Below are 16,948 nucleotides of genomic sequence, written 5' to 3'. Positions count from 1 at the left end.
TTACTTTCACTGAATGTTTGTTCCCACTTCAAATGGATCGGACGTCTAAAAGTTAGAAATGTGCATGCACACGATTGGATGTCTATCATTATGACAATCACTCCTCGTTTTTTTAATGGTAGCGTGCATAGCTGGCGGCCATCTTGCGTAGGGAGAGTGGTGGTTGGTGACTAGCTCTCTATTTCTAAGCATCAACATGTTAGCTCTCTTAGTAATTAGTACTTAGTCCAGATGATGTCATGATGTGGGACCATATCATATGCGGCAGGTTGAGTCACTGACGGCGTTAGATGTCCAATCTATTTAGACTGGGAATATGTCAAATGATTTTAGAATACAAGTTGGTCTAGAAAATCAATGAGTTCAGCTGTCCTCAAATAAGCACCCCAGGACAAACATCCTTTTTTGATGGCGTAAGCCACTGATAACGGTCGGCGTCTGACCTCGCTGAGTTCACAGTACTCCATTCATGATCTGGACGTTGGCTGCCAAAGACGGTGATGGACGTCCATAACCGTGTTGACTGGAAGAAGGCGACTGAACATAAGTCAAAATGGATGAGTGAAAAAATTAGACACTGTTAAACCCTTGATGGCTCTATATTTTATTAAAATACATAAAGCATTGGAGTAATACACAACATTAAAGTTGTTTGAATTTAAAAGGAAAAAAAGATATATATTAGAGCTGTCAAACTATTGAAATTTTTAATCGAGTTAATTACAGCTTAAAAATTAATTAATCGTAATTAATCACAATTCAAACCATCTATAAATATGCCATATTTTTCTGTAAATTATTGTTGGAATGGAAAGATAAGACACAAGACGGATACATTCAACATACGGTACATAAGTACTGTATTTGTTTATCATAACAATAAATCAACAAGATGGCATTAACATTATTAACATTCTGTTAAAGTGATCCATGGATAGAAAGACTTGCAGTTCTTAAAAGATAAATGTTAGTACAAGTTGTAGAAATTTTATATTAAAACCCCTCTTAATTTTTTCGTTTTAATTGAATTCGTAAAATTTTCAATCATTGTTGATGTCAATAATTACACAATGCTCATGGGTGCTGAAGCCGGGCGACAAAACTCCGAAAAAACACAAGTAACAAGTGGACATTGCACTGTGCTGTCATTTTAATTTGTTTCAGCAGGGCTTGTGCGTTAATTGCGTGAAATATTTTAACGTGATTAATTTAAAAAATTAATTACCGCCCGTTAACGCGATAATTTTGACAGCCCTAATATATACATACATATATATATATATATATACACATATACATACACACACAAAACAGAAATTTAAACAGAAAAGTAGAGCTAAAATGAGGAAAATCCTAAAATGAAATTAAAAATAATTTCATTTAAAATAAAAAAAACAACACTTGTATCTATAGTCATTCATTCAGTCATTTTCCATGCCGCTTATCCTCACGAGGGTCGCGGAGGTGCTGGAACCTATATATGTACTAAACACAAATTTAAACTGAAAAATAGAGCTAAAAATAGCAAACTCCTAAAATGAAAAGTAAAAATAATTTCATTTAAAAATGGGAAAAATACTTGTTGTATTTGAAAATATATATTTTCTTTCATTAATATTTTTTTCTCTTTTTTTTTTCAAATCAGTTTTTGTGTATCCATTTTCTATATTTTCTTTTTCATTTATAATGTTCGTCTTTTAGGACTTCCCATTGTTATATTTTTAAATCCATATTATTGTACAGTAAATGTATAAAAAATGTATAGGTTACATATTTTTTATTAAAAAGATTGAACCAAAATTATGCTTTCAATTTTATTTCTCAAGCACGGTGAGTGACATTTTTAAAGAGTTTTCCATTTTTTTTCATTGATTTTTTTTTTTTTTTTTTTCTGAATGAATGAAGTCCAGAGCATAGAGCCATCCCATTTTTTGGACTGCACCACCCACCGACACGTGATTTGTTTAACTTGGCTGTTTACCCATTTCATGTACTATATATACATTCAAGCCTGCGTTTGTTCTCCCTATTTTGCCAGTCATTTCTTCTCACTTTCCAGCCGCATCTAGAAAAATGAACGGTCTAAGTTTGATAGTGATGCTGGGACTGGCGGCCCTCGGCGGCGCTCAGCTGAGTCTCCGTCAGCCCGACTGCGACTCGGCCGAGGCGGAAGAAGCGGCGTCGGCGGCTCGGGACTACCTCAACGCCCAGCACACACACGGCTACAAATACCAACTCAACAGGATTGAGGACATCAAGGTCCTCAACAAGGTGAGTTACTTGGCTGCATGACCAATTTGCCAGGAATTCTTTCAAAAAACAGGCAGCAAATTTACAATGAATCGTGAGTTAACTACAGGTAGTCCCCGGGTTACGACGTACTCGACTTACATGATTTCGATGTTATGATGCCGGAGTCTCGTCCCCTGTTTTGTCTCTTGCTTTTTTATTTTTTTAAAATTGAAAATAAAAAAATTTTTAAGTCGTGTAAACAGTAAATTATTGTACCTCACAGTATCTTATTTCTTACTTTATGGTATTAATATGACATGTTCTGTCCTCACTAAATGTGAAGTTGTTTAGCTTTACAGACAGCAAACAAGGCAGTTGTGCTTTTTGACTTCCTACTCTTTTGACAATTTGCAAAGCTGTAACATACACAGTGGCGGACTTGGCAATTTTGGGGCCGAAGGCGAACATATCCAGGGGCCCTCTTCATGGGTCAGGGGTTAAAAAGGTGAGAAGGGTGTGAAGGAAATATGTTCCAGTACACTAGGGCTGTCCTAAATGACAAATTTTCTCCTGATTAGTCAGCCGCCTTTTTTTTTTTTTTTTTTACACTAATTTAGCAATGAAATTTTTGATGACGCTTTTTATTTCACAAAACTATTTTGAAACACTTAAATTCTTTATTAAAGTACAAATAATCATGTAAATAACAATAATTAATCACAAATAAACAATGAGGTTAAATGCTGATAGCAATTGCTAGTGCAAAAGAATAGAAAATAAACAGATTTGGAACACTGACTTTGCCTTTCCAGCATTATTCAAAACAATTCTTAAAAAAAAAATCTAGCTTTATTATAGTATACTACTATATATAATGGTAGTATAATAATTATAATAATCATTCATTGCTAATCATACTTGTCATAAAGAGTGTCATTTGAAAGCTATTCTTAGTGTAGAAACTGTATTCTGTAGTAGTTACTCTACATATTATTATATTAATTCTGAAGTATGTGGGATTAACTCCAGAAATCGTTATTTATATGACGAACATGACATGGTGTCACTAATAGATTTAAATTTTTTTTTTGTCGTTAGCAAATGCTGTTAACCAGCTGTTAAGTGTTATTGTGACTGATTGGAACTGTACCGCATTGTTTCGCCACAGGGTGTGCTGTCGTGTATTTTATGTTCGGTGTGAGGAAGAAGAAAGTTAAAAGAGGCATTAGCGGCCTGTTCTCAACTTCTCCGTCACTGCACTTTGGCTGTCATGGAGAGCACATTTGCTCATGTGTTCGAAATAAGCGATAGCCGACGTGCAACGTAGCAAGTGAGCTGTAAAAATAGCGAGCTTAGTGGCGTGAAAAAGGCGGGAGAGCTAAGTGAAGCTAACGAACAGTTAAGTGATGCTAAACGGAGCTACGCGAAGCTAAACGGCGCTAAATGAAGCTAAGCGACTGATACTCAGTCGGTCGTCGTGGAACAGTCCATTGTAGTGCGTGTGTGTGGGGGAAAGATAATATAAATGCAGCGTTCAAATGGCTTTCTTTTTTGTTTGTTATTTGTTTGTTTGGTATGCTGACATAATTATACAAGACGAATAGTTGGGGTTGCTGCTGGCTCCGGTGGCCCTAGCCCTTGCCCATTGGGGCAAGGGCAGCTGGTTGGGGACCCCCTACTGATTGGGGGCCTAAGGCGATTGAATAGTAAATCCGCCAATGAACACACGTGTACACTTATGTTCAAAACGACACGCATTTTAACAATAAAACACTTGACACAAAACAATTGGTGTTCAAATGTCCATCTGGTCTGACCAATATGTAAATTTAGTAGATTAAATTAGCCTAATTTGCCTAATTTAAGGCCAATATCTTAAATGTTACGAATGCTAACGCATTTACAATTCTCATAGCAAATCACTCACACGTAACTCCACAAACCGTAGCAGTAAACTTAATTACAAATGCATACACAAAAAAAATATTTGCCGAAACAACTTACAGCCTTACGTGGGCCAAACCAGAGAGCAGCTATCCTTTATCCATGTCAGACGTCTGAGTCTGCTTCTCAGTCATACAAGTCGACAGTCCAGCCAGACCCAACGCTGCCACCAGAGGGCAGTGAATCCTCCATTAATAAACAAAATACAATAATTTTGGACTTTTGGATAGTTATTTTGGGGTACTTAAAGGACAATGTCACCAGCAAAGGAACAAAACTCATTTTTACTTGCTGTATTTGAAAAGAAACAACAAATTTGAATTGAATTGTGACTTAACTATTAAAAATTTTGAGATTAAGTGTGAGTTTACTTAAAATGCAACAAATATGAGATGAATCGTAAGTTAATTATCTTTTTTTTTTTTTTTTTTTAATGAATTGACAATTTACTATTAAAAAATGTGACACATTTGAGATTAACTGTGAGTTAACTGATAAAGCAACAAATATGTATTCTGTTGTACATGCTTGTGACATTTTTTTTGTTAGTTTTTTGTTGTTTTTTTTTCTCAAAAGTGGCTTGCAAGAATAAAAGTATGAAATCTAAATAAATATAAAATATGTATGAGGTAGTCCTATGTTCAGGCAGTGTAAATAATTGAAGTGACAGTTGACAGTGAAGGCATTGAATATTGCAGATTAATATTGCACGTAAATAAGTTGCGCATAGAGTATGTGTGAATAGAAGTTAAGTTGCAGAAGTTGACAGTGAGGCATTGAATACTGCACTCAGTAAGTATTGCACATAGTACATTGCATGTACAGTGCCTTGCAAAAGTATTCGGTCCCCTTGAACCTTGCAACCTTTCGCCACTTTTCAGGCTTCAAACATAAAGATATAAAATTTTAATTTTTGTCAAGAATCAACAACAAGTGGGACACAATCGTGAAGTGGAACAACATTTATTGGATAATTTAAACTTTTTTAACAAATAAAAAACTGAAAAGTGGGGCGTGCAATATTATTCGGCCCCCTTGCATTAATACTTTGTAGCGCCACCTTTTGCTCCAATTACAGCTGGAAGTCGCTTGGGGTATGTTTCTATCAGTTTTGCACATCGAGAGACTGACATTCTTGCCCATTCTTCCTTGCAAAACAGCTCGAGCTCATTGAGGTTGGATGGAGAGTGTTTGTGAACAGCAGTCTTCAGCTCTTTCCACAGATTCTCCATTGGATTCAGGTCTGGACTTTGACTTGGCCATTCTAACACCTGGATACGTTTATTTTTGAACCATTCCATTGTAGATTGGGCTTTATGTTTTGGATCATTGTCCTGTTGGAAGATAAATCTCCGTCCCAGTCTCAGGTCTTGTGCGGATACCAACAGGTTTTCTTCCAGAATGTTCCTGTATTTGGCTGCATCCATCTTCCCGTCAATTTTAACTATCTTCCCTGTCCCTGCTGAAGAAAAGCAGGCCCAAACCATGATGCTGCCACCACCATGTTTGACGGTGGGGATGGTGTGTTCAGGGTGATGAGCTGTGTTGCTTTTACGCCAAACATATCGTTTTGCATTGTGGCCAAAAAGTTCCATTTTGGTTTCATCTGACCAGAGCACCTTCTTCCACATGTTTGGTGTGTGTCTCCCAGGTGGCTTGTGGCAAACTTTAAACGAGACTTTTTATGGATATCTTTGAGAAATGGCTTTCTCCTTGCCACTCTTCCATAAAGGCCAGATTTGTGCAGTGTACGACTGATTGTTGTCCTATGGACAGACTCTCCCACCTCAGCTGTAGATCTCTGCAGTTCATCCAGAGTGATCATGGGCCTCTTGGCTGCATCTCTGATCAGTTTTCTCCTTGTTTGAGAAGAAAGTTTGGAAGGACGGCCGGGTCTTGGTAGATTTGCAGTGGTCTGGTGCTCCTTCCATTTGCACAGTGCTCCTTGAGATGTTTAAAGCTTGGGAAATCTTTTTGTATCCAAATCCGGCTTTAAACTTCTCCACAACAGTGTCTCGGACCTACCTGGTGTGTTCCTTGGTTTTCATAATGCTCTCTGCACTTTGAACAGAACCCTGAGACTATCACAGAGCAGGTGCATTTATACGGAGACTTGATTACACACAGGTGGGTTCTATTTATCATCATCGGTCATTTAGGACAACATTGGATCATTCAGAGATCCTCACTGAACTTCTGGAGTGAGTTTGCTGCACTGAAAGTAAAGGGGCCAAATAATATTGCACGCCCCACTTTTCAGTTTTTTATTTGTTAAAAAAGTTGAAATTATCCAATAAATGTTGTTCCACTTCACGATTGTGTCCCACTTGTTGTTGATTCTTGACAAAAAAATTAAATTTCATATCTTTATGTTTGAAGCCTGAAATGTGGCGAAAGGTTGCAAGATTCAAGGGGGCCGAATACTTTTGCAAGGCACTGTAAATGAATATTGGACATTGGGTGATGTGGTGTTATGTATGGCTGTTCAGGGTGGAGATGGCTTCAGCGAGGAAACTGTTCCTCAGTCTGTTTGTTCTTGCTTTTAAAAACCTACAGCGTCTCCTAGAGGGGAGCAGTTCAAACAGCTGGGAACCAGAATTTGAGCTGTCCTTGAGGATGTTTAGAGCTCTGCTGAGGCATTGAGAGGAGTAGATGTCCATCAGGGAGGGGAGAGGACAGCCAATGATCCTCTGCGCCGTCTTGACTGTCCTCTGAAGCCTCTCCCCTGTGTGTGGCAGTGCAGCTCCCGTACCAGGTGGAAATGCAGTATGTTAGCAGGCTCTCAATGGATGAGTGGCAGAAGGCCAGAAGCAGCTTCCTATCCAGCTTGTTCTTCCTGAGGACTCGCGGGAAGTGCAGAAGCTGCTGGGCTTTCTTTATGATAGCTGTTATGTTTGCTGTCCATAAGAGGTCATCTGAGATCTGGACTCCCAGGAACCTGAAGGTTTGGACCCTCTGCACACACTTGCCGTTGATGTACAGGGGCGGCGGGTCAGTACCGTTCCTCCTGAAGTCCATGATGACCTCTTTGGTTTTGGTGGTGTTCAGGGACAGGTGGTTGTCTAAGCACCGGGCTGAGAATTTGTTGACGTCCTCTCTGTAGGGTGCCTCATCTTCCTGTGGGATTAGTCCAACCACTGTGGTGTCAGCAGCAAACTTGACAATGGTGTTGCTCCTGTGGATTGGACTGCAGTCGTAGGTGGAAAGGCAGTACAGGAGGTGGCTCAACACGGAGTCCTGTGGTGACCCGGTGCTCAGTGCAAGGGTGGAAGAATGGTGGGGGGCAAGTCTCACAGTCTGGGGTCTGTTGGACAGGAAGTCCTTGATACAGGAGCATGTGAGGGAGGGAGAGGCCCGGGATGCCCAGCATTGTAATGAGAACATCTGGGACGATGGTGTTGAATGCAGAACTATAATCCACAAAGAGCATCCTGGCATAGCTCTGCGGCCGTTCCAGGAGCTGTGGTGATGGCGTCCTCTGTGGATCTGTTCGCCCGATATGCGAACTGGTGAGGCTCGAGTGTGGGCGGGAGACTGTCCTTTTCTGCCGGAGAACCGGCCTGTTGAAGCACTTCATAATTATTTGGGGTGAGGACAACAGGGCGGTAGTCGTTTGGGCCAGATACTGGTTAGTTAGGTAACAGATAATGCAATACAAATTTCATGAAAAAAACAACAGCAGGTGTTTTTAACCATTCAAATAATTCAGCAGGCCGCGTTTGATTTTAGTGCTGCATTTTTTCAATTCTATTGTGATAATAAACAAAATGCTTTGCTGCTAGCCCGGCGCCAACGACACGTACATTGTCGAATTGGACCTTCTGGAGACGGACTGCCACGTGTTGGACCCCACGCCCGTCGCCAACTGCACCGTCCGACCGAAAGCGCTGACGGTAACGCCGTATTCCCGATGACCGTCAGACTTTGGACGGTTTCATTTTGGTGTCTCGAATCCATCAGGCTGTGGAAGGAGACTGCGACGTGGTTCTGAAAAGGGTCGCGGGGGTTCTGACTGTCACAGCCTTCAAGTGTAAGACAGAAGGTAACATTTTTTCCAGGTCACTTCTGTTTGATATCACACCAGCTACTGAAGCGCTAGACGTCCAATTCGTTTGAAATGGATCACAAAGGTTCATTCGTTGCCAACCTCACAGTTCAAATGGATTGGACGTCTACTAGTGATACATCACACTGGTGGCTTTCAGGGCACATTTGTGCGTAAATCATCTCAAAATGTAGATGGCAAATCTCTCCGATGATGTTTAGAATCAACAGAGGACCTCTGCTTGGGCTGTCCAACCCTCCTCCCGCTGAACGACACCAAAGCGCTGGATTTTGTCCACGCTTCGCTAGCAACCTTGAACAACCAAACGGTCAACGCCACCTACTCCCTTCTTGAGGTGGGAAGGATGTCCACACAGGTAAATGACTTTTGAAAGTTCCTCCCTGTCTCTGTGGGACAGGATTCACGTTCCGATGATCGTTTCAGATCGTCTCTGGCGGTCCCCACTATTTGGCAGAGTATATTTTTACAGAGGCTAACTGCACGAATGACGTCTGCGTGCCACTGAATGACATCATGGCCGTAAGTATTAGTGCTGCAACGATTCATCGATTTAACTCGAGGAATTCGTTTAGTTAAAGAGCTTTGAATTAGGGTTGTCAAAATTATCGCGTTAACAGGCGGTAATTAATTTTTAAAATTAATCACGTTAAGATATTTGACGCAATTAACGCACATGCCCCACTCAATCAGATTAAAATGACTGCACAGGGTCATGTGCAATTGTTACTTGTGTTTTTTGGGCATTTTGTCGCCCTTTGCTGTTGCTTGGGTGCGACTGATTTTATGGGTTCAGCACCATCAGAATTGTGTAATTATTGACATCAACAATGGCGAGCTACTAGTTTATTTTTTGATTGAAAATTTTACAAATGTTATTAAAACGAAAACATTAAGAGGGGTTTTAATATAAAATTTCCATAACTTGTACTAACATTTATATTTTAGGAAATACAAATCTTTCTATCCATGGATTGCTTTAACAGAATGTTAATGTTAATGCCATCTTGTTGATTTATTGTTATAATAAACAAATGCAGTATATATCCGTCTTGTATCTTTCCATTCCAACAATAATTTACAGAAAAATATGGCATATTTTATAGATGGTTTGAATTGCGATTAATTACGATTAATTAATTTTTAAGCTGTGATTAACTCGATTAAAAATTTTAATCGTTTGACAGCCCTACTTTGAATCAAATTTTGCTGCTTCAAGTATTCGTTTTTTGAAAGTGTTTGCACTTAGTTTTATTGCTATGGGTGGATGCACTGCCCTCTAGTGGCAAAAGTGAATATGACATAACTCATTTAACATGGCTGATTCCAGCTGCTTCCGGTTAAGACCAACTTAAATTTTTGTTTAAGTTAGTTTCTTTGTGTAGTTGTATTTTAGTTTATAGGTATATTTAGCCTTTTTTAGTGGGAACATGTTTTTGAACGATTTAATGTTTAGAGCATTGTAATTTAATAATATAATTACATATATATGTAATTTATAATAAACATATATTTTAAAAAATTTATAATAAAAATAAATAATGAATCGTGAGTTTGTAAAAAGATCAATTTGCGATGAATGGCATCTGTTTAAAATGTAACAAATGGGACTAATGAATTTGAGATTAAGCCTGAGTTAATTATTTTATAAAAATGAAATATTTACGATCAATTGCAAGTTAACTATTTCAAATTGCAACAAATTTGAGATTAATCATACGTTAACTATTTAAAAAATGCCATTAATCGCAGCTATTTAAAAATTAACACATTTGAGATTAATCGTGTGTTAACTATTAAATGCAACCAATTTGCGATGACTCGTGAGTTAACATTTGTAAAAAGAACAAATTTCGGTGAATCCCAACTGTTTAATAATGTAACAAATGAGATTAATCATGAGTTCACTTAAAAAATGCAACAAATTTGCGATAAATCACGAGTTAGGTATTTAGAAAAAGAACAAATTTGCGAGTAATCGCAACCATTTCAAAATGTAACAAATTTTTGATTAATCGTGAGTGAAAGAAAAATGAAAGAAATTTGTGAATAATAATAATAATAATAATAATAATAATAACTATTTCAAGATGTAAATTTGAAATTAATCACGAGTTAAGTATTTAAAAAAAAAAAAAAGAAACATTCGCAATCAATTACAAGTTAAGGTTAATTTAAGGTTAAAAGTGCGTTAATTATTAAAAAATGCTACAAATTTACGACAAATCCTGAGTTCTTTACAAAAAGAAAAACTTAAGTTAACTATTTGAAAAATGTAACAAATTTGACATTAATCCTGAGTTAATCATTGGGAAAAAATTAAACATTCGCGATCAATTGCAACGAAACTATTTCAAAATGCAACAAATTTGCGACACATCGTGAGTTATTTACAAAATGAACAACTTTTTGATTAATCGCAACTTAACTATTTAAAAATGTAACAAATCTGAGATTAATCCTGACTTTAAAAAAATGAAACAATTTTGCGATTAATCGCAAGTTAACTATTGAAAAAATGTAAATTTGAGATGAATCCTGAGTTAATTAAAAAAAAAAAAAAAAAATTTAAATGTAAATTTGAGATGAATCCTGAGTTAATTATTTTAAAAAAAGAAATATTCGCAATCAGTTGCAAAGTGAACTATTTCAAAATGCAACAAATTTGAGGTTATTCGTGTGTTAACTATTAAATGCAACCAATTTGCGATGAATCCTGAGTTAACCATTTTTTTAAGAAGAAGAAATTTGCGATTAATCGCAACAATTTCAAAATGTAACAAATTTGAGATTAATCGTGACTTTAAAAAATGAAACAATTTTGCAATTAATCGCAAGGAAACCATTTCAAAATGCAACAAATTTAAGGTTAAACTTGCGTTAACTATTAAAAAATGCTATAAATTTGCGACAAATCATGAGTTATTTACAAAATGAACAACTTTGTGATTAATTGCAACTTAACTATTTAAAAATGTAACAAATCTGAGATTAATCGTGACTTTGAAAAAATGAAACAATTTTGCGATTAATCGCAAGTTAACTATTTAAAAAATGTAAATTTGAGATGAATCCTGAGTTAATTTTTAAAGAAAATATTTTAAAATGTAAATTTGAGATGAATCCTGAGTTGATTATTAAAATATATATATATATATATATATTCGCAATCAATTGCAAAGTGAGCTATTTCAAAATGCAACAAATTTGAGGTTATTCGTGTGTTAACTATTAAATGCAACCAATTTGCGATGAATCCTGAGTTAACTATTTTAAAAAGAAGAAATTTGCGATTAATCACAACTATTTCAAAATGTAACAAATTTGAGATTAATCGTGACTTTAAAAAAATGAAACAATTTAGCGATTATTCGCAACTATTTAAAAATGTGTAAATTTCAGATAATCCCGAGTTAATTACTTAAAAAAAATGAAACATTTGTGATCAATAGCAGGCTCAAAATGCAACAAATTTGCGATTAATCAAGACTTCACTATTTAATAAATGCAACAAGCTTGCAAATGATCATTAGTCAACTATTTAAAAAAGTGAGAAAGGGGGGGGGGGGGGGTTGCAGGCGTATCCTTGTGGCTTTTGGAAAATGCTTACTCCAGTTTGCAAGCTTCCTTTTGAACAGGAACATAGGAGGAATAAGCCCTCTTTCAGATTCTGATGTTGCACTAAATATTTGTTCGGTCTTAGTGCAGGTCGGCGGTGTGAGAAAACTTGAAGGACATCTAATACTGTAGATAGACTTGTTATTTTTCCCCAACTGTGCACTTAAATGTTCCGTCTTTTTTTCCTTCATCAGCCTCGTGGTATTTGCACAGCAAAAGGTCTGGGAGGTGCTCACACACTTGACTGCAAGTTGTTTTCCACCATGGTGAGTTCACATAGAACTAGGGCTGTCAAACGATTAAAATTTTTAATCGAGTTAATTACAGCTTAAAAATGAATTAATCGTAATTAATCGCAATTCAAACATCTATAAAATATGCCATATTTTTCTGTAAATTATTGTTGGAATGAAAAGATAAGACACAAGACGGATACATACATTCAACATACAGTACATAAGTACTGTATTTATTATAACAATAAATCCACAAGATGGCATTAACATTATTAACATTCTTTCTGTGAAAGGGATCCACGGATAGAAAGACTTATAGTTCTTAAGAGATAAATGTTAGTACAAGTTCTAGAAAGTTTATATTGAAACTAGGGCTGTCAAAATTATCGCGTTAACGGGCGGTAATTAATTTTTTAAATTAATCACGTTAAAATATTTGACGCAATTAACGCACATGCCCCGTTCAGATTAAAATGACAGAAGTGTAATGTCCGCTTGTTACTTGTTTTTTGTTATCTGGCGCCCTCTGCTGGCGCTTGGGTCCAAATGATTTTATGGGTTTGGGGAGTGAGCATGGTGTAATTATTGACATCAAAAATGGCAGGCAACCTAGTTTACGTTTTGATGGGAAATTTTACAAATTTTAATAAAACGAAAACATTTTGAGGGGTTTTAATATAAAATTTCTATAACTTGTGGATCGCTTTAAGAGAATGTTAATAATGTTAATGCCATCTTGTGGATTTATTGTTATAATAAATATAGTACTTATGTACTGTATGTTGAATGTATGTATCCGTCTTGTGTCTTATCTTTTCATTCCAACAATAATTTACAGAAAATATGGCATATTTTATAAATGGTTTGAATTGCGATTAATTACGATTAATAAATTTTTAAGCTTTAATTAACTCGATTATAAATTTTAATCGTTTGACAGGCCGAATATATATATGCGTATGTATATATATATACATATACATACATATATATATGTATATATGTTAGGGCTGTCAAAATTATCGCGTTAACGCGCAGTAATTAATTTTTTTAATTAATCACGTTAAATTATTTGACGCAATTAACGCACATGTTCCGCTCAGACAGATTTATATGACAGTACAGGGAAATGCTCACATGTTAATTGTGTTTTTCGGAGTTTTGCCGCCGTCTGCGGGCGCTTGGGTGCGACTGATTTTATAGGCTTCAGCACCCATGAGCATTGTGTAATTAATTATTGACATCAACAATGGCGGGCTACTAGTTTATTTTTTGATTGAAAATTTTACAAATTTTATTAAAACGAAAACATGAAGAGGGGTTTTAATATAAAATTTCTATAACTTGTACTAACATTTTTCTTTTAAGAACTACAAGTCTTTCTATCCATGGATCGCTTTAACAGAATGTTGATAATGTTAATGCCATCTTGTTGATTTATTGTTATTATAAACAAATACAGTCCTTATGTACCGTATGTTGAATGTATATATCCATCTTGTGTCTTATCTTTCCATTCCAACAATAATTTACAGAAAAATACGGCATATTTTATAGATGGTTTGAATGGCGATTAATTACGATTAATTTTTAAGATGTAATTAACTTGATTAAAAATTTTAATCGTTTGACAGCCCTAATTAAAACCCCTCTTAATGTTTTCATTTTAATAAAATTTGTAAAATTTTCAATCAAAAACAAACTAGTAGCCCGCCATTGTTGATGTCAATAATTACACAATGCTCATGGGTGCTTAAGCCCATAAAATCAGTCGCACCCAAGCGCCAGCAGAGGGTGACAAAACTCCCAAAAACACAAGTAAGAAGTTGGCATTGCACTGTGCTGTCATTTTAATCTGTTTGAGTGGGGCATTGGCGTTAATTGCATCAAATATTTTAACCCTTTTGTAAATGATGTCAAGGAGATGCTTATCATGCACACGTTATTCCTTTAATGGCGGTCGAGCATCAACAACATTACAACACTGTTGTCGCGAAATTAGCTGTGATACGTGCAACTTAGAATTACTGTAAAGCTGTCTGCAAGTGCGCAAAACAAATTGGACATCATAACATGACACCTTTAATGCCAGCAATGTGAAGCAATTATCAGCGAATCCCAAAATTTGAAAAATAAGGTCCTAATGAAACCTTTTTCTTTCAAATTTGTAAAAAGAAAAGTCAAAATGAATATGTGTAATAAGTGCTCAGATATCTATAATCCTTGCTAAATCCTGTTTGTTTTTCTCATGGAACCTGCAGATGCATGTGTTGACGTGCATCCATCTTTTTTTTTTTTTCAAAAAGAAATGTAAAAATTTTGAATTACGGTAGTCTCAAAATCATGAAATTTTAGGTGTATCAAATGTGATACATTTGGCAATATAGCGTGATTAATTTAAAAAATTAATTACGGCCCGTTAACGCGATAATTTTGACAGCCCCACATAGAACCCATCTTGACTGGAGATTTTACCAACTGAAGTCTATTTATGCTATTAAAAGGTACCTCCTCAAGACGCCAACAGCACCGGGGCTTCTCCCTTCTTTCCCAAGTTCCACGTGCACACACAAAACTTGACGAGAAGCCACGGGTTGAGACACCACAAGCTGACCTCCCTCCACGACCCGCACCTGACCGGACTTTTGTCCTCCGAATCGGAATCTGCCGAAGTGGTGTCGGTAGCGACCCCCGCGGTGTTGAACACTACGTCATCCGCCTCCTCGACATCAGCCGCCACCTCGACATCAGCCACCGCCTCGACGTCATCCGCCGTGTCGACGAGCGACGAGGTTCCCGTCGCAGTGGTTAAAAGAGATGTACCCGCCGGACCCGCCACTGTAACAGATGCAGTTTTATTGGTACCGCCGTGCCCAGGAAGGCGCAGATTCTTTTAAGTGCTACTACGAGTTATATGTTTTTAAGTAGGGATAAAATGAAAAGAAAATAGTTTTGTATTACTCATCGTTACAGTTTTGGAAGCAGCGGAAATAAACACCGCCAGTAGAGAAACATGATGCTAGCTGTCAAGGAAAGCTACCGTTAAGGTAGCATCATGCAAGGCAAAATGTCTCAAGTGCAGCAATATGATGAGCCTTATTTCCCACAAGGTATCGCATCAGTAGATTCTCAAAAAAAGTGGTAAAAATGTGATCAGTACAACCCTACTTTTAGTTTCCTTTATAACGCTAGCTCCAACTATCACTTGTAGCAACACTACTCCTTGGCTCCAAGTGTCAAACTAATGTTGTCACCATGGTATTTTATTGTAATAAAGAACTACACTAAATACTACTCGTCTCCAAATGTGTACCTGTGAATTGTCATGAAATCCAACACATGCCAGCTTACCTCGATATACAAAATGAATCCGTTCTAGTTGCTGTTGTATCATGATTTTTTATTTTTTATGAAACGTGTTTTACATGTAAATCTCCTAATTGGTTCAATACACCAAAACAAGTCAGACAATCGAGGGGCGATTAGGTAAGCAACATGTTTTATATTATGCCAAATACTGGGATCATGGCACACGTTTAACACTAGAAGTACCAAGGGCGGATCAGTTGATACAAATCACTTTTGTAACCAGAGAAGGTTCATCTGACCCTAATCAGCATATCTTTTGTGAGCACTACGGTCTTCATTAGTCATTCCCATTCACACTCACAAAGCCACAGGGTTGGATTGCTCCAATTACGATCTTGAGTGTTTGCAGGGCAGGGGTGCCTCTCCCTTCTATGAATAGGCTTGTCCAGTTGGACAAAACAGTTGTTGCTTGTCAGACAGTGAACCGCTCAGGCAGGCAATCAGGTGGACAACCTTTTTACATCTTCCAAAAGCTGCAATTTGCCTACGTACAAGGGTCGGTGTAATGAAAAACAAAACATTTTGTATGTGGCGACATATGACACTTTGCCCTTTTCCCGGGGCTAGGCGCAATTTTTTCTTCTGCGCCTTCTTTGCACCCACGTGAGAGTGAGCCAATTCCTTTGCAAGACCCACCAAGAAGTCTACCCGTCTCTCTTATATTCATGATGCTAATTGCAGCTATCCAGTGTGAACCCCCCTTCACACCTAGGCAGCGACTCCACAGGAGTGTGTAGGGGGGGTGGCCTGCTTGATTGCGTGGTCTATTGTTTGACAAAGCCCAGTAGTCAGTTTGGTATCGGGGTCATTTGACGCCTTTCTGGTATATCTTTATAGCCCAAAAAACCTGGGACTACCAGTGTTTAAGAAGGAGGTAGCTTGCATTTTGTGGGTAACAATGGTCCCTGTCGAACGGTGGGAGTGGCTGCCTCCCTTGACTAACGACCAGCAGCTTGTCACACACCATGGTCGTGCTCCCGTCTTCCATTGTGTCGGGACTTCCACCCCCCTCGACCCTCTGCACGTGCCCGCCTAGATAGCGCAATCCTCAGGTTGGGCCTGAGCAGGCATACGCTCAGACGTCAGCCGGTTTGACGACCGAGAATGCGCAATTTTTTCGGCGTTCATTCCAGACGAGCACTCCTGCCAGGGCCACAGCAGGGGAACAACAAGCCATAACTTGCTCAGTGCCAGGGGCTGGCCGATCGGTGAAGGCAATCACCCCCGCCGCAGTGTGAGACAAGCCAGGGCAGTTGTGTTATTTTTCGTGTGGCGAACTCCGGTGGCATAAAATGCCGTTCGGGAGGTTTTAGAAGTCTGTTTTGACTGATGCAGTAATTTAGCCATGTTGTACTGAATTCATTTTTAATATTTTACATTCCATTTAGCACAAGACTTGTCATGCCCATATAATTTTTATAGAAATGGGGGGGGGGGGGTCCTTGGGGTCCTTGGATACAAAGAATATCCTTTAAAAATATTGGAG

General features: G+C 37.7%; 1 protein-coding gene across 1 annotated transcript; it reads left to right on the top strand.

Annotated features, from left to right (window-relative positions):
* The first annotated feature begins 2,010 nt into the window (after positions 1–2,010).
* LOC130930016 (alpha-2-HS-glycoprotein-like) lies at positions 2,011–15,393 on the top strand. Its single transcript, XM_057857679.1, has 7 exons — positions 2,011–2,271; positions 7,959–8,069; positions 8,137–8,218; positions 8,443–8,597; positions 8,666–8,761; positions 12,052–12,123; positions 14,598–15,393. Exons 1-7 carry the CDS (start codon positions 2,074–2,076, stop codon positions 14,988–14,990), a joined length of 1,107 nt encoding a protein of 368 aa, XP_057713662.1. The 5' UTR covers positions 2,011–2,073; the 3' UTR covers positions 14,991–15,393.
* Positions 15,394–16,948: the final 1,555 nt, after the last annotated feature.

Source organism: Corythoichthys intestinalis, chromosome 14 (genome assembly GCF_030265065.1).
Source record: "Corythoichthys intestinalis isolate RoL2023-P3 chromosome 14, ASM3026506v1, whole genome shotgun sequence".
Taxonomy (NCBI): Eukaryota; Metazoa; Chordata; class Actinopteri; order Syngnathiformes; family Syngnathidae; genus Corythoichthys; species Corythoichthys intestinalis.
This window is presented reverse-complemented; position numbering and strand designations above follow the sequence as displayed.